The sequence below is a fragment of the Leucopleurus acutus genome (assembly GCF_964270905.1).
Source record: "Leucopleurus acutus genome assembly, chromosome: 17".
Taxonomy (NCBI): Eukaryota; Metazoa; Chordata; class Mammalia; order Artiodactyla; family Delphinidae; genus Leucopleurus; species Leucopleurus acutus.
In genome coordinates, this window is record NC_139159.1 from 49,481,752 (window position 1) to 49,501,178 (window position 19,427).

Consider the following 19,427-nt stretch of genomic DNA (forward strand, 5'->3'; position numbering starts at 1 on the left):
CACCATGAGTATCTGAAAAACACACCGTGTACTTTCTCCAGGGCTGCTGCATCAAATCTTAACATTTCTACCTCACACTTCCTTCTCGACCCCTTGGTTAAAGAGATGATAGAATCAGACCAAGTTGAGTCCAAAACCTGGATCCAACACTTATTAAGTAGGTAACTTCAGATAAGTTATGTAACTTCTCTGAACCCATTTCTTCACTTCTAAAATGGGTATAATAATAACACGATGGGGAGGGGGGCGGTAAAAACCAAATAAAGTAACATATATTAAAGCACCTGGCACAAATAAGTGGTCAAATTCAACTCTGGTTACTCTGCTGCCCTGACTTCATCTCCTACTCACCCAAAAGGCACAAGCTTCCTGAGTATTTCCATCTCCATCCAGACTTACTTAATGAAAAAACACCATTCTCCCCTCCCCCTCCCCTTCTCAGAGAAAGAAGTGTTCCTCTCTACTATCTAAGGACAACTCACCACACACAGTGGACACAACCCTCTCTCATTACCTCCACAACCGTCCAAACCCGCCTGCCCTTCAGCCTTAGGCCCGGAGAAGTGAACTGTCACCCGGCGTCCGTCTCACCTCACCGGCTCGCACTGACAGCCACGCCTGCTCTTGCAACAGCCTTATCGATGCCCCGTGCATTGAACCAATCCATCTTCTCTTCAAACTCTTTGAACCGTTGGACCCTGGTCATCACCAGTTCTAGAACCTCTCCTCTCCCTTGTTGACAGGTCACTACTCTCTACTGGTCTTCCTCCTATCGTCATGACTACAGTAATTTCTCCACCTTCCTTGTACCACCACGTACTCCCTGACCCAGATTCTGTCCTTGTCCGTTTATTCAAATGATGTTCCACCCTCAGCCTAAGTGACTGTATCCACTGGGGCGCTACGCTTTTAAACATGTAAATCTTCTATCTGCAGACTAACCTGCAGATTAACTGCCTGGATGTCTGAAAAGCACCCTACCATCTCCAAAATGAATTCATCGTCTCCTCCAAAGCTACATGTCCCCTGTAGTCCCTGTCTCCATGAATGACATCTACCACCCACCCAGTAACAGGAGGGCAACAAGGGAACCTGGGCCCTCTCTTCAACTCTTCCTCTTCTCTTAACCAGATGGTGACTAGCAAACCAATGCTATACTTTGTCTCAACTTCCTCGAACATTCTTCCCTTCATCCATCCTCCCTGTCACTGCTTTGGTTGAGAGCCTCACAATTCCCTTCTACAACAATTCTAGCAGTCTCTTAACTGACTCTAGATTTTTACTATTCCTATCTTTCTCCCACTGTGCCAATAGTGCTCGTCTCCCTAAAAATATACAAAACCAAACCCCACCAATCTCATCATGTCATTGCTCTAAGAACTTTGCTGGCAGAACAACATCCTAACTCTTTGGCAAGTTGTCTAGGGCTCTCTGGTCTTCTCCACCCTGCTCTTCTCCTTCTCCCACCACAGAGCAGCAATTCTGAATTTCTCACTGCTCCGCAAACACACCCTGACCGTTCCTGACTCTAGGCCCATACTTGACGTGTTTGGAATGCCTCTGCATCTTGGTTAATGCCTACTTGACCTTAAAAATGCTGCTTAAATGTCATCTCCTCTGTGAAGTCTTTGCCACATCTCTCAGGTGGTGTTAGTCATTCCCCACTCTGAGCCCCTATAAATACTGTATTCACACCTTCAGTCTAGCACTGGTCATACTGTGAACACATTTCATTGTATGTGAATGTCTGTCTTCCCCAATGAGTTGCCTATGGGAAGGTCCATAACGAATTCACCTCTACATTCCCACAGGCCAGCTTGGTGCTTGGCACATAGTAGGAGCACACTGACAACTGAAGGAACAAATTCATCTCAACTCAAACTTTTTGAGTAAAAACTCTGCCAGAGCAGTACAATCCTAAACAATTCATCCCTATAGCCACAGCATGGTGTGTGAGGCACTCTCAGAACTGACTTGCCTATATCCTTCAAGGATGGACCAATGTTCCCCAGCTCATTAGTCCTGAATGAGCTAAGTGAACCCTGAAGGCCCTGAAAATCCATTATGGACAAATGTGGAGAGATGGCAAAACCACCAACCAAAGGAAGATGATGGAAAAATCACCTATTGTCTCTTGCCTGATTTAGATCAGTAGGTGGAGAAATACAAAGCAACCAAATACACACAAAGAAACAGTATTTTAGCTCACACACTTCATAATATCATAGAAGACAAGGCTTTTATCGTTTTGATGAAATACTAATGGCTGCTTCTGAGCAAGTTGGGCCCTGCTTCAATCCAACTGGAAAAGGTGGATATGCACATTTCCGTTAAGATCAGTAGTTTGTAGCTCTATTTTTTTTTTTTAAACAAAACGAATCCTTTAGAAGCTGAATCTAATCAATAAATTTGCAACTGTCTGAACATTAAAGATCAACCAAATGAGGAATCCCTCCCTAAAGACAGATGGAAAATGTCAAAAATATGATAAAAATTACCTTAAAAAGCCAAAGCTTTAAAAGAAAAAGAAAAAGGTCATTCAGCATAGCAACATGAACTCCTATTAATTTCATCTAGTGACTTACATTTTTTTAAAAATTGGTCTTATTATTCCTAAATTTCTCCCTACAAACCTTGGTTTTCTTTTTTTAAATTTTCCTACTATCAGCAAACACTAGTTTTCCCATTAAGTACCAATTCTAACTGCAATGTGCTGTGTATTATGGCTGAAATGGATGCTATACAACTACAGGTTACATGGCACAATTTGTTAACTGTCCTTATTCACACTTCACTTCTCCTTACCTATCTAGGTTTCCATTTTCTCCTTATGCCTGGCTTCTCTTCCTCTTTATGACGTCTTCTCCTTTTGCTCTTACTTCATTATTAAAGTACATTTGTGACACACCTAGCCAACTTTTAACAGATACTTCCTGGAAGCTTCCATATGTCGATTTAAAAAAAAAAAAAAGACCTTCCTCACCCAACTTCCTCTTCTAGAACCTTGAAGGCGAAGCAGAATGACCAACAAATTTGATCAACTGGTCCCAACAGTGATGGCTGCTTCAAATAATTTAAGGAGCCAAACGTCATGGGACTATTTCCTCTCAACACCATTCAAAGAAACTTGAGAATAACACACAACTCTACAATTCAAAAGGCTGGTGGAGAATAAATTTTCTTATTTTCCCTAAACTATATGAAAATAGATCCCGAACAGTAAGCGATACGACTGTAAATTAACAATACTGACTTGCTGAATCAGTTTCGTTTCTTCATCACCCACCAAACAACTTTTGTCAAATTCTTCTCTGGGAGCTTACTGGAAATAAAGGATGTGTGCATTTTCTAATCTGAAAGGGTTTGTTTTGTTACAGGGCACAAAGCAGAAGTTTTTATGTTCAACTTCAGATTGACTTAGTATGGATTTCCGTGTAAGTTTTCTCGGCCCTTTCCCTTCAGCATTTACTACTTAGCTCTTACCTTTGCATTCTTACTTTTAACAGTCTTTGTTACTATTGTGGCTGCATTTTTTATTCTCTTATCAGTCACTTTAGATTCTTGTTGGAAGTAGGTTGGTATATATATGTATGTGTGTATATATATATATATATATATACATACATACATATATATATATATAGTTACAACGTAAATGTAGACATTCAGCAACACAGAACTAAATTTCTAATCTGAGAAAATTAAATTCCAAAAATGACTGAGAAGTGAAAATGGAGCCATGTTAGATAACTGCCTAATTAAAAGATTGCACCTTCCCATCAAAGTAACTCTTAGTAATCAGTCTGGCCTCCTGTGATTCCCCAAAGCCTCTTATACCTAATTCCATTATGGTACTTAACACCAAAGTATTAACATCATTGTTCTGCCTTTCTACAAAACTCTCACCCTAACACCTGAACAAAAGGCCTAACACACAATATGCATTTAACCAAGGCTACTCAATCAGGTGTGCATGTGTGTCCCCATCCACTGATGGATGCTTAGGTTGCTTCCATATCTTGGCTATTGTAAACAATGCTGCAATAGACATGGGGGTAAATGTATTTCGAGTTAGTGTTTTCATTTTCTTCAGATAAATACCCAGAAGTGGAATTGCTAAATCATACAGTAGCTCTGTTTTTAATTTTTTAAAGACCCTCCCTACTGTTTTCCACAGTGGCTGAACCAATGTACATTCCCACCAACAGTGCACAAGGGTTACCAATTATGCTTTTATACTAGTTTTGACATTTAAATCAAAATAATTTATGGAAATAAAGTTTAAGGTTACCTCAAATATTTTCAATTTAAGATTATACTGTAAAGGCTTAAAGAGAACATTCATTCCACCATTAAGGGAGCTTTATTAGCCTAGAAAATGGTGAAATTTTGAAGAAGTAGCTGTTCCTCTAAATAGGTGGTGGGAAAGTCAAAATTATTCCAGATAATTTAACAGTGGAATTTCTCAGGCACTCTAACAAAAGGAAGAATGAAAAATACCATGGATACTATCCAATCTTACAATTTAGGTCATTTCTGAAATTAAGCTGGGACATCCTCTTCCCACCCCCCCACCCCCCAAAAAAAACAAAAAAAAAAGGGAGAGAGCGAGAAAGCAAAAGAGACAGAGAGACTACCTCCAAACAGTGCGTGCTGACGCCCTATACCTCCCTGCTCTCTCCACCTACCTCTCCATCTCCTATCAAGTTTGCCCCAAAGCCCTTTTCTCCTCCTCAGGGATCACCACCCCCAATTCTGGAGGACTAAGAAGGCCCCACATAATGCCTGTTTCTTCATGTGGAATGTATCCTATGCCCCTGTATGATCATTTTGCACACTGTTCTAAAAGCAAGGTCTTTTTTCCCTTTAACAACTCTCTGCATTCTCTTTCTGACTGTAGCATTCAGCCTTGCAAAACAATCATCTAGTGGTTTGTTGATAACTGGGATAATGCTTAACAGCTTAATTAGGTTTATGCTGTTTTCTTTCCCTGAACTGAAATTTTTGATGTCTAAATTTCAATCACAAGCTAATAAAAAGTAGTTCTTCAGTGACATTTTAAATTAGGTTTTTCTTTAATAGGAAAAAAAAGGTATAGGTAGGATATACTTTGTTGCACACACTGCTATTTCTCCTTCATTCAATGTCTAAACAAACGAAGGAAATAACACACTAAGTACGTAAGACCTGTACAGTGTCAAGATTTTACGATGCATTTAGTAACTGTCTCTGAAAACAAGCTATACCCAAAACCATGCCTATCAGTAAAGGCCAACAAAGACCGGCTAACTCTAACAGAGGGTACACTGGCCAGGGAAAAAGCTTGCTAAACTCATACTGCTCAAAACACTTTCAGATGTGTGACAAAGAAGCCTACACTAATATGTATGCAATGGCACTATTAAAACAAGATTAATGAGTCCTCTATTACTTCCTGCCAATATGACATAGACACAGCTCTAGCATGATCAAGGCAAGAGAAACAGGAAACAAAGAACAATGTAGGGGAAAAAAAAGAAATGAAAAAGAAAAAGCCCAATGGTTTAAATCACCTTCTACCATATGAAGTAAAAGTAGAAACTGGAACATTTCTAGTTTTATGGAAATAAGTAAGAGAATGCAATTCAGGGAAAGTCTGTCAGCTGCCAAAGAAAACAGAATAACCTTTTGCTTACAAAGAGGCTGATTGAAATTCATGTTCCTTCTTGCATTCAAGCTTTCCACATGAGCTGAATACAGAGGAAAATAAATGAACTACATCAAGAGTCACAATAACTATGAAATATAAACAAATTCAGAACACTAAATATTTTTCCTTTAATATCCCAAATTCAACTTCAAAGAAAGAAAAGAAATCTACATCAGAATCTCCTTATCTGCTAGAGATAACCTTCAAGTTCTTATCTTCTTTTACTTCTACTTTAGAAAAGTTCCTATCCAACTGGCTCTGGAAATAAGAAACAGGCACTCCAAAAAACAGGTGAAAAACCCATGGCTTCCTACAGGAGCCTTTGAAGATAAATTACCAATCACTTAAGACAGTGAAACCTACACACCATCAATAGACTATGTCTATATGGGAAAAGAATCTAAAAAAGAGTGGATATATGTATTTGTATAACAGATTCACTTTGCTGTACACCTGAAACTAACACAATACTGTAAATCAATTACACCCCAATAAAAATAAAAGTAAAATAAAAGAATGTGTCAACTCTGTTTCACTTGTAGCAGTGATGGATTTTTACAGATTCAAATCAACTTAAATCCTGCATGCTTTCTAGAAGCTAGTCATTGTACTACCACTCAGGATGCAGAGCATAATTCCCCCAGTCCATTCCTGTTCAGCCTGCTTTGTCTCCCACAGCTTTTAGAGCAAAGGGCCTGTCAGAATTCACTGCCATCAAACGGGAAAGCTAAAATCAAAGAAACACAGATCCCTAATCTTGCCCTGACATGCATGCTTGTAACAATGACCAGAAACCTGCCCTGCAGAAAATGGGGTACTCTTGACAGTACAAAACAAATTCCTATCAAGAAATATACCATTCGTTACTGGTATAATTACCACCAGAAAAGAAATCTTGAAACAGAATGCTGATATATTATCTGGAACTACCATCCTTATTTCTCTGATTTACTTCATCAAGTAGAAAAAGAAATAGTACCACTGAACACATCTCCTTAAAACGACTCCTGTACTGTCAAATAAAGATGATCTACTTATATTTAAAACAAAACAAAAATATCACTTTATGTCTGCATTTTATTTTTATTTTTTATTTTCTGACCGCGCCATGCAGCATGCAGGATCTTAGTTCCGTGACCACGGATCGAACCCATGACCCCTGCAGTGGAAGCATAGAGTCCTAACCACTGGACGGCCAGGGAATTCCTATCTCTGCATTTTAAATGACAGTACGAAAATCTGAAATAAAACAGAAACCTTTTTGGCGGGGTGGAGGGGAGTGCCAGGAATTCAGTTAAAATGGAAAGGATGGGTGGGGTTTCTTTTCAAATACCTTATCAGGCCACCACTGCAAATCTTCTCCTAGAGACACTGGACTTTGAACAGGTGTATTCTTCTTATCCAAGTTTGGCTCTCCTTCCTTGCTGGTAGAGCCCCTTTCATTATCAAATGAGGCTCCATCAAGCCACCTTCGTTCACGTAAACGTAAAACGGATTCACGTTCACGCAACAGCTCAGAGTCTCTCTCTAAGGGAAGAAGGAGAACTGGTATGCAATTGGGTCACACCAGTGGGATAAAAGTAAGCCACTCTCTAGTAAAGACCCTTCAGGATGCAACTAACAGCAGTTTATCCACTCACAAGAACTTAATGTAAATGTATACCTAATAAGCTTGACATGCAACATTCAAAACATTAACTCTTTCAAGTGAATGTATGAAAATTATAAACTAGTATTTTTAAGCACTATGTAGAGGCAGACTTTTCTGAATTCCAACTATATGCTTTTAGAGCAGAAGTGCTTTATTTTAAACTGGATTTTGGATTTTTTAAATGGAGTTTTAAATTTTTGGCTTTCATTAAAAATGTTTACCGTAACTTAAATTTATTAGAAAATATTCATAAATTAAAATTTTAACACGTTAGATACATAGACCAAAAAAGAGTATTTGTTAGAGAGTCTACACATACAGATTAAAAAAAAAAAACAACAACCAAATCTTGAAAAGGGTAAAATAAAAATCCATTAACTATAAAACTTTTGATAATCCAAGCCCTTGTTTAGAGTAATTTTACAGGCTGGATTTTTATGGAAAAGTCTTAAAATTTCTGAGAAACTAGACAGAATTTTTCTTTTGAGAATCTTTATAGAAAGATTACTTTACAAAAATGCTTCCCCTGAAACTGGCCTACAAACTTTTTAAAACCAGTTTTTTTCAGCTTGCTCACATATTATTTTTTAAATAGGCAACCAAAATAAACTTTCCAAGACTTGGATAGTAAGGATTAAAAACAATATTAAGTTGAACCATATAAAACTGCCATCCATGCAGATCTAACATGGTCAAGTACCACCAATTTCATATGGTTCAAAGTAAAACAGATGCCCACATAGAATGACCTAAGGAAAAGCAAAAGGGAGAAATTTAGAAGGAGTTTTGTGTTAGATATTGACTATCTTAAATGCAATACTTGATGCATTTTAGGCAGTAAAATATGCACTTATTTTTTTAAAATTTTTAAGCCATTACATAATAGGTTCAGTACACTAAAAGATCATCGTAAGTCTGTTATTTTAAAACTGCTTTCAAGTACTAGGTATTTGCAGTAAGGTCTTAATATAAAACAGCATCCTTTCCAGTTTACTAATGATAAGTAAATAATATATCTGATTCTTGCCTGTTACTTCAATCAAGCAGTTTTACATTCTGGAAAGTAAAAATACTGACTTACAAAAGTTAAAATGCAAGCTAAATCCACATCAACATACACAGAGAAAGGTTTATATTTGTATGATTTCAAAATCTTCTTTCTAAACTCTACTGTGTACTATACCTTTTCAAGATTTCAAACTTCTGAAAATATCATTTTAGTATAATAAGCATTTCTATATATTTACTATTGATCAATCTCATTCTAATAAGTCTTTTCATATTTCACTCTTCCATCTAACCAGGGTTTAAAATGAACAAAATAATCACTTTATTTTAATCAAATAAACTAAAGAGACTTGTTATCTGAATGCTGCATGTCACCGTAAAGCAGAATTCTGCTTTTACTTCAGAATCCATATTCCTAATTAAAAATACAGTTAGGTAAGTTGTAACCCTTTACATATATGCTACTATGTTGATAAGATCATCTCTAAAGTTCTAGTGTGGCTCTTCAAACTCAAAAGTAACTATTTTAATGCCAAAGCATCCAAAAACACTATCAAGTAATGATTTCGTCTACTGTAATATTAAAAGTTCAAATACAATGAATTCTACCACTATCTCTCCATAGAGTCAGCCAACAATCACAAAGAAATAAATGCAAAATTACCTCGAGATGAGCCTAGCCTGGAAAGTGATGAACGACGAAAAGAAGGGTAACCAAAATAGCTAATGTCTTCAGAAAACATGGCATCTGCATCAATAATGACACTTGGGTGGGCAGAATGAATGTCAGCATCAAGAAGAGACATAAGATCCTCTATAAACAGAAACAAACATAAATGAAGCAGATATAGAGAAAAAAATCTGCAGACCATTGAAAAATCCCTGAAAATTAAAACATTAAAATCAGGGACTGACTACTGACATAACCTGAGAAGAAAAGCAGTAACTACCTAGGAAATAAAATTAACGTTATTAACACAGATTTTAAGGAACATCAATTGCATGATTGTTGCTTGGGCTAACTACTAAATTACCACAAGAAAAAAAGATCACTATTGAAGATTCTTGTGACATCACAGAAAGTCAAAATCTAAATGCAGTTCAGTTATTCCATATTCAGTAATAAGGGCATCAAAATACAACATTCCAGTCATCTGTCAGCCAGTGATAAAGACATGCACATACATCCATGTCTTTATAGGACCAAACACAAGTCCACTGAGCAAAAACATTTTCCCTTAAAGAGAATTTTACCATCAAATCAAACACTACAGTGAGAAATACCTACCACCTTGGAAAGAACAGTCAGCAAATCTACTGCACTTTAAAATTCCATTCCCCAGTCAAAAAAAAATCTCTCCCTTCAGAGATGAGAAAACCATGATGGTGATCAACCAACCTCCAGGCAAATAAGATTCACTGGCTGTATCATCCCCATCATCTCCATCTTCATCATCCCGGCTAAGTAAATTATTTACAGCAAGGTTTACATCAAGATTTGTTCGCTGAAGTTCTCGAATAATGACACTTCTGGATTTGCCTTGTAGAACGACTTGGGCCTGAAATAAAAAATAGAGTACTATGCTAATTATCTTTTTCATAACTTCTTTATTAAAATCAGCTTCCTAGGATCAATACAGAAAACCAGTATTTCACAGTTCATGATATAAATCATGACTACAGCCTGCTATATTTAGTTAAACCTCACCCTGTCCTGCTATCTTACGTTAATTGTTCTACAAGATCCATACCTGTGAAATCAGCTCCTCTGGAATCACAGATGCTGGAATAACTGGCTGGGGTTGACTGCCCAAAAGCCCAGATCCTCGATCCCGTCCCGTCCGAATTACTCGAGTCTGTCGGCGAGAATCTCGAGCTCCAGCTGACGACCTACCAGAGGATCCTCCTCCACTTCCACCCACTCCAGAACTCCAACGACTTCTAAATATTGGAGAATTTAAAGAAACAGCATTTTAAACAATCATTCAGAAAGATCACTTTGGGTCTCATGTTCATTATCTTAGAATATGATAAAGTTATTTTTCTAACTGACATAATATGCTGTAGTAGTATTTTGACAGAACAATAGAACTGAACTTTAAAATAACACTGTTCCGGGCTTCCCTGGTGGCGCAGTGGTTGGGGGTCCACCTGCCGATGCAGGGGACACGGGTTCGTGCCCCGGTCCGGGAGGATCCCACATGCCACGGAGCGGCTGGGCCCGTGAGCCATGGCCGCTGAGCCTGCGCGTCCAGAGCCTGTGCTCTGCATCGGGAGAGGCCACAGCAGTGAGAGGCCCGCATACCGCAAAAAAACAACAACAACAACAACAAAACATTGTGTCAATTTTTTTAAATGCTGAAGTATAAACTCACTTTTTAGAAAGATATATACCACCCTTTTGCATCTTTTAAAACAATTTTTTAAAGAACCACATACCAAGCATTTCTAGTCACAGCTCTAAAGTGAGTTATAGAATGCATCTCACCTTTGCGTGAAAGACCTATGAGACATAACTACTAACAGTCTGCAGCACAAAAAGTAAAATTCAGAGTTTAAAGTTTAAAGACACAACTAAATGGAAAGACACCCGTGCCCAGGGGATGGAAAATTTAATATTGTTAAGATGTCCATACTGCTCAAAGCAATCTACAGATTCATCAAAATCCCTATGAATATCCCAATAGATTTTGTCCCTCAAAGGACATAATCAACAGAGTAAGGAAGCAACCTATAGAATGGAAGAAAATATTTACAAATCGTTTATGTAATGAGAGGTTAGTATCCAGAATATATAAAGAGCTCCAACACTCAACAACAACAAAAATCAAATAACCTGATTAAAATATGGGAAAGAATGCGAACAGACATTTCTCCAAAGATAATACACAAATGGCCACCAAGTAAGCATATGAACAGATGGTCAACATCACTAATCATGAGAAATGCAAATCAAAACCACAATCACCTATCACCTCACACCCATCAGAATGGCTACCATGAAAAAAAAAAAAAGAAAATTACAAGTGTTGGTAAGGATGTATAGAAACTGTAACCCTAGTGCACTGTAGGTAGGACTGTAAAATAGTGCAGTGCTATGAAAAACAGTATGAAGTTTCCTAAAAAATTAAAAATAGAACCACTATATATGACTCAGCAGTTATAATTCTATGTATATATCCAAAAAAATTGAAAACAGAGTCTCGAAGAGGTATTTGCATACCCATGTTCATAGCAGCACTATGTGTAAGAGCTGCGTGGTATAATGTTGATTGTTCTCAATTAATGTCTCGATTTGATTGCTATCAACTTCAACTGGTCTACTCAACCGTGGAGCATCTTCATCCAGAGAGAAATCTCCAGCAAGGAACTTCGCAGACCACTTCTGACACATTTGATCAGTCACAGTACCTTCCCCATACACTGCACAATTTTTTTTGGCGTTTCAGTTGTGTTTTTACCTTTCTTGAAATAATAAAGCATAATATGCCACAAGTGTTGTTTTTCTTCCATCTTCAATATTAAAATGGCTACACAAAAATTCACCAATTTTGGTAAGTTTTTTTACATGCACGCTGATATGACAGCTGTCACAATACAATCCAACAAAATTGTTTCAAATGAAGTTAAAGACAACTAAGCGCCACTAGAGCCATCTTATGGGAAAACCGAACAAACCTTTTGGCCAACCCAATACAACACAGATGAACCTTGAAGATATTATGCTAAGTGAAATACGCCAATCACAAGAAGACAAATACTGTATGATTACAAATATAAAAGGTACCTAACATAGTCAAATTCATAGAAACAGAAAGTAGAATGGTGGCTGTCAGATGGTGGGGAGAGGGGTAAAGGGAGTTGTTTATTGGATATAAAGTTTCAGTTTTACAAGATGAAAAAGTTATAATAGAGATTTCTTTCACAACAATATAAATATACTTAATACTACTGAGATGTGCAGTTATAACCGTAAAGATAGTAAATTTTATGTTATGTGTTTTTAAACATGATTTTAAAAATATAGTCATGTGTTATCAAAGAAAGCAGTACTCTCAAAAACAGACAAGTTTTCTTTTCAACTTATATGCTTTGTGACAATTACGCAACAGAAAATAATATAGGATCAATGAAACATACAAACACATATTCAAATCAAACATTAAATCAGCACTTCTACTTCATGGTTTCCTGTAAGTTGTCAAAATTAAGTCAGGTGGAACCACTCTTTTGGAAGCTTTTAACAGTCAAAAGCTACATATATTATTTCAACTTGAAAACAGGAGGAACCACACTAAAGAGTCTTAAAAAGATATAATTAGGGTAACTATATGTCCCAGTTTGCCTGAGATAATGCCAGAGTAAGCCTACTGTCTGAGCCTATTATTAATTTCACTCCAAAAAGCCCCTGTTCAGACATTATATGGCCAAAATAAATATAAGTAATGACTCAATATTTCTACCGAAAAATGCATATGATTTTCCCCCTAAGCAAATAATACTGGAAACCTGATCAGGTATACTATCCAAGTACACAGCTATTCCTGGCAGACCTTACAGGTATCACAAACTCAAATCTCCACAAGAGGTAGATAGGTTACTAATTTCTAAGTAAAGTCAAGACGACAGGGAAGAGTGGAGAATACCTGCGTATCCAGAACATTCAAATTCTTGCCTTTAAGCCAATTTGCAATCTCTGCTACACAAACCCTCACCTGAGGTTAGTTGAAAGACAAAGGTCAAAATATCTCTGGCTTGCCCATTCATTAACCTGACCGTTACCATGGAGAATACCACATTTTCCCACTTGCACCCGCAGTGCAGGATTTCTTCTATCAGAATCCAAACAATCTACCAGCCGACCAGCCTCAACTGCTCCTGAACATTCCTCTAACCAGCTTGCTATCCAGAGAAAAAGCAATGTGTTAGACTAAGTATACATTAATAGAGGTTTATTAGTGGTCACAAAAGACAGTACTGGAATCCCCTTTTTATCTATAATTACAGTGAGTTATATAATTTTCAATACTAAACTCAAAAATAATGGAAAAGGGCTTCCCTGGTGGCGCAGTGGTTGAGAGTCCGCCTGCCGATGCAGGGGACACGGGTTCGTGCCCCGGTCCGGGAAGATCCCACATGCCGCAGAGCGGCTGGGCCCGTGAGCCATGGCCGCTGAGCCTGCGCGTCCAGAGCCTGTGCTCCGCCACTGGAGAGGCCACAACAGTGAGAGGCCCACGTACCGCAAAAAAAAATAATAATAATGGAAAAACCAGTTTCTTCTATCCATACTTTGCTCATCAAATTAATCCTACAATTTGACCCCATCATATAATACTCAAGGTACACAAAGTGACTCCAGTCAACTGAGAAAATCACACTGAGTATGGAATTAATCCACAGCTTGCAACCTTAAAGCCCATGGGTCAAGTCTGGTCCATATACTTGATTGGCTGGTTAAAAAAAATGTACAGCATCAAAAACAAGAAAAGTCCGAGGGCTTCCTTGGTGGCGCAGTGGTTGAGAGTCCGCCTGCCGATGCAGGGGACACGGGTTCGTGCCCCGGTCCAGGAAGATCCCACATGCCGCAGAGCGGCTGGGCCCGTGAGCCATGGCCGCTGAGCCTGCGCGTCCGGAGCCTGTGCTCCGCAACGGGAGAGGCCCGCGTACCTAAATAAATAAATAAATAAATAAAATAAAATAAAAATGGGGTGTCCACTTAACTTTGTCGAAGCCCTACAACCTACTATCTTACCACCTTTTTAGACTGGGGCCAGCTTCAGCTGTTTACAATTACAATGGCCTGCTTGGCTTTTTCCTTTCAAATCCTGTACTATTAGCTCAAATTAAACTCCGAAGGAAATACGGTAGCTCAAACCAATGAAAAGCAGCTTATACCTATCATCCATTATAGCCAGTGATAACAAACAACGGAATAAAGAGACTTTTGATGCTAATATTTCCATTTTAAACATCCTATTAAACATAAACTCTTTTTTAAAAAGTATTTATTTATCTATTTTTGGCTATGTTGGGTCTTCGTTGCTGCATGCGGGCTTTTTCTAGTTGCGGCAAGCGGGGGGGGGGCTACTCTTCATTGTGGTGCGCAGGCTTCTCATTGCGGTGGCTTCTCTTGTTGCGGAGCATGGGCTCCAGGTGCGTGGGCTTCAGTAGTTGTGGCACTGAATCATTAAATCACTCACTTCAGTAGTCCGGCTTAGTTGCTACACGGCATGTGGGATCTTCCCAGACCAGGGATCGAACCCGTGTCCCCTGCACTGGTAGGCGGATTCTTAACCACTGCGCCATCAGGGAAGTCCAACACAAACTGTCTTTTTTTCTCCAAATAAAGTTGGTGTTCTTGCCCTTAACCTGGTCTGAAATAAGTTTAACAAAAATATCCAGGACATTTTTAAAATATCTCCCAGGATAAATTTCAGTAATTATGAATGGGGAAAAGACAGCAGCTAGAAATACTTAGCACGTAAACCTGCCAATTTAGTGAAAACACCAAAGGGAAAAATATTGAAAGTCCCAGGAATTTTGACTGCTATGTATTCCTAAGAATGATTAGTTATAATAAATGATCAATTCTCAATTATCCATGCTGATGGAAAAGAAAAACAGTACCAGTCATCCCAAAATCTTTCAAATGCATCTCTCAGAGACCACTTGCTCCCTAATTCACAACACTTCTGTGAACCCAAAGGGAGCAAGCCAGGACTCCAAAGGTAAGGGGTTGGGGACCAAGGTCTGTGGGGACAGTCTCTTTCACATATGACTGCATTTGGTAAATTTGCAGATAAAAATCCCCTCTGGGGACTCAAGATCTGTCTGTTCTAGATTCTCTATTACATATAGTAAATTGCAAGCTTCTTTAAAAGTTTATTGTAATCAATACAAATGGGGGAAAAAAACTATACAACTCAAGAAAAAAAATTTTTTATGAAGGATAGTATTTTTGACTCTAAAGTTTCTTAATTTACAGAATAACGGATCACAATTTCACTATCAACAAACTGAGAAAAATTTCAGAGAGGCCAAGAGAAACAATCAGCCTTTAATAAGTGCTTACATTTTGTGGACATCTGCAAGACCAAATAAAGGTAAACATATGGCTTAGCCAGTGGGACACTGTGACATTTTTCAAAAGTGCAATTCAGAAACCCAATGCTAAAGAAAGCTTACACAGAGTCCACTGTAGGGGGGAGGGGGAGGGGGAGGGAGACAGAAATACATGAGTCAAACAGGAGTGCAAGCCAGGGTGAGTAAGGGGGACTCAAATTTTAATGATTCTCTCCACACTTTAAAGTCTTAAAATTAGCCCCAACCTTCTTTGGAGTAGGTTTATTGAGGCTTTATTCAAGCTCAAATGTACTACTTTATTATTATATTTGTTACATATGTTATTAGCAAAGTCATAAAATTCCACTACTCTCAGTCATTCTGTCATGCAGTGTATTATAATTGGCTGTATCCAAGTTTTATTTATAAAGAGAAGAGGATTTAAATACAGGACAATTTGAGCGACATAAACAGCAATGGATTATAAACCATAAAACAAATATACGAGACCATAATGATATAAATAACTCAACAGAAACAGACATAAGTGGGCAAGGAGGGAAAGTTCTTCTTTACAGTCAAATTTCAGTTAATGAGTACAGAAGAAATAATGAAAAAAGTTTTTAAAAATCACTACTTGGGGAGTTCCCTGGTGGTCCAGCAGTTAGGATTCGGTGCTTTCACTGCCATGGCCTGGGTTCAATCCCTGGTCAGGGAACTGAGATCCCACAAGCCACACAGCATGGCCAAAAACAAACCAAAAAGTCACTACTTGGCCAACACCACAGTAACAACTAAAGCAAAAAATCACCAATGGATGGTAAAATTAATGAGCAAAAGTATGATGGAAAATAGGATATTTACATAGTCATGAAGTATCTCTCCACAAAATACATACGAATTACAAAGGGGAAAACAGTAACTTTACAGTTGAGAAGTCTGGCAAACACCACCTTAACTAAGTGATCAGAGGTATAACCATCACCAGTGATGAGACATATCAGTACCATGTGCCTCCTGATACGATGCACTGAGAAGGGCACATCATCACTTCTGTGGTATTCCTGCCACAAATGCATCACCTGCAATACCAATCAAAATCCCAGCAAGTTTTTTTGTCGGTATCAACAAACTGATTCTAAAATTTATAGGGAGAGGCAAAAGACCTAGAATAGCCAACACAATACTGAAGAAGAACAAAGTTCTTTTGACTAACTGACACTACCCAACTTCAAGACTTACTGTAAAGCGACAGTAATCAAGACAGCGTGCTATTGGAGAAAAAAAAATGGACAAATAGATCAGCGGAATAGTAAAAAGAGTCCAGAAATAGACCCCCATAGAGTCAACTGATCTTTGACAAAGAAGCAAAGGCAATACAAAGAAGCAAAGACGGCTGATTCAACAAATGGTGCTGGAACAACTGGACATCCACATGGAAAAAAGACACAGACCTTCACAAAAATTAACTGAAAACTGATCACTGACCTAAATGTAAAATGCAAAGCTATGAAACTCCTAGAAGATAACAGAAGAAAATCTGGACGACCTTGGGTTTGGCAATGACTTTTTAGATATGATACCAAAGGCACAATGAAAGAAATAACTGATAAGCTGGACTTCATTAAAATGAAAAACTTTGGCTCTGTAAAAGACACTGTCAAGATAATGAAAAGAAAAGCCACAGACTGGGAGAAAATATCTGCGGGAGACACATCTGATAAAGAAGGCTTATCCAAAATATACAAACAACCTGATGGAAAAATGGGCCAAAGACCTTAAAAGACACCTCACCAGAAAAGATCAACAGCTGGTAAATAAGCATATAAAAAGATACTTCACATCATATGTCATCAGGCAAATGTAAATTTAAAAAACAAGATACCACTACACACCTATTAGAATGACCAAAATCCAGAACAATGACAACACCAAAGGGTGGTAAGGATATGGGGCAACAACAACTCTCACTCATTTCTGGTGGGAATGCAAAATGGTACAGTCACTTTAGAAAACAGTTCAGCAGTTTCTTACAAAACTAAACATATTCTTACCATATGATCCAGCAATCATGTTCCTTGGTATTTAACCCAAAGGAGCTGATAACTTACGTCCACACAAAAACCAGGACACAGCTTTATTCATAATGCCAAAACTTGGAAGCAACCAAGATGTCTTTCAGCAGGTGAATGCGTAAATAAACTGTGGTACATCTACACAATGAAATATTATTCAGCACTAAAAAGAAATGAGTTATTAAGCCATGAAAAGACATGGAGGAACCTTAAATGTATACTATTGTACTAAGTGAAGGAAGTCAAGCTGGAAAGGCTACATACTGTATGAATCCAACTATATGACATTCTGGAAAAGACAAAACTAAGAAGATGGTAAAAAGATCAATGGATTTTTAGGACAGTGAAACTACTTGATATGATACTGTAATGGAAGATGCATGTCATTATAAACTTATCCAAACCCACAGAACATACAACACCTAGAGTGAACTCTAATGTAAACTATGGACTGTGGGTGATGATGTGTCAATGTAGGTTCATCAATTGTAACAAATGGACCACTCGGGGTGGGGGGGGCGGGGGTACTGATTACAAGGGAGGCTGTACATGTGTGGGGACAGGGAGCATATGTAAAACCCCTGAACCACCTTCTCATTTTTGCTGTGAACCTGAAAACTGCTCTTAAAAAATAAAGACTTTAAAAAAATGCATCACCTGGGTTTAATTGTGAGGAAATAATAGACAAATTCAAACATTCCACAAAATAACCAGTCAGTTTTCAAACTCATCAGGGTCTAGAAAGATAAAGATTGAGAAACTGTCCCAGACTGGAGGAAACTACAGAAGCATGACAATAAATGCAATATGGGATCCTGGATTGAATCCTGGAGCAGAGAAATGGTACGCATGGGACAGGCAGTGAAATCTTTATAAACTCTGTAGATTAAGCACTGATAAGTGTTAATTTCCTGGTTTTGATAACTGGACTATGGTTATGTAAAATGTTAAGATTTGGGGAAGTTGGGTGACATTTTGCAACTTTTTGAAGTCAGATTATTTCAAAATGAAATGTTAAATTTAAAAATAAATAAAGAATACAGGATTAGGAACAAATGCCACTACATAAATGTATAAACTAAATAAGGGATCAGCAAACTATTCCTGTAAAGAGCAGAATGGTAAATCATTTATTTATTAGGCTTTGTAGGCTAATCAGTCTTAGTCATGACAACTCATTTCTACCATCTTAGCACAAAAGCAACCACAGACAGTAAATAAAACATCAAGCATGGCCGTATCTCAGTAAAAATAGGAGGCGCCGGATTTAGCCTGTAGGCTGTAATTTGACAACCCCTCAACTAAAAAAAGAACTAAATTTTAATCTCTAAACAGGTAAAGTTTCACACAGTATCATACATAACTTATTCTTTCTTAAATATAAACTTTTTGCAGATTTATCAAATAAAATGAAAATTCCATTTGTTATTATATATTATTTTCAGAATTCTTTATCATACACTGTTGTTATGTGTGTGCATAGAACCATTAAAAGGAGATATCTAACATTTTAATAAAAACCAGAGCTATGTTTCCTACGAACAGTTCTAGCACAGAATGAGCTAAAGGATGCACTCAAGTAAATGACCTCCCTCTGACCTCAAATTAAATTTAGTTCGGCATAAAAACAAAAAAGAGAAAATAAGTACCTTGGGACCTCAATTTTTAAATGTAACTTTACCTAGAAATTCAGAGTCAAAATAAAATGTTTAAAAAACATATTCTCCTTAATTATATTTTCAAACAATTTAATTTGATTCTAGTTATATTTCTCTGATCAGCCTCTGAACACATATGCAGACTTGACTGATTTGGCATTTATCTAACCATTAAATGAGTAATTTCAGAAAATTTGGCTATTCAAAAATCAAGGTATAAAATGAATAAAATCATCTGGCTTGGAATCTGTATATGATTCCTTTAGTTGACAGCGTATCAACTT

The 19,427-nt window shown here is 37.6% G+C and overlaps 1 protein-coding gene across 5 annotated transcripts in view; it reads right to left on the reverse strand.

Moving 5' to 3' along the window:
• The window catches only part of UBR5 (ubiquitin protein ligase E3 component n-recognin 5), a 143,142-nt gene that overhangs the window by 81,396 nt on the left and 42,319 nt on the right, over positions 1-19,427 (reverse strand). For 3 of the 5 annotated variants that reach the window (XM_082858798.1, XM_082858799.1, XM_082858797.1), the window contains exons 6-9: positions 10,100-10,289; positions 9,748-9,907; positions 9,013-9,162; positions 7,023-7,234 (exon numbers count right to left, since the gene is read on the reverse strand). In XM_082858798.1, the coding sequence (XP_082714924.1) occupies positions 7,023-7,234; positions 9,013-9,162; positions 9,748-9,907; positions 10,100-10,289 (712 nt within the window). The remainder of the gene's footprint in view (positions 1-7,022; positions 7,235-9,012; positions 9,163-9,747; positions 9,908-10,099; positions 10,290-19,427) is intronic. The other 2 variants (XM_082858801.1, XM_082858800.1) reach the window with 1 other exon arrangement.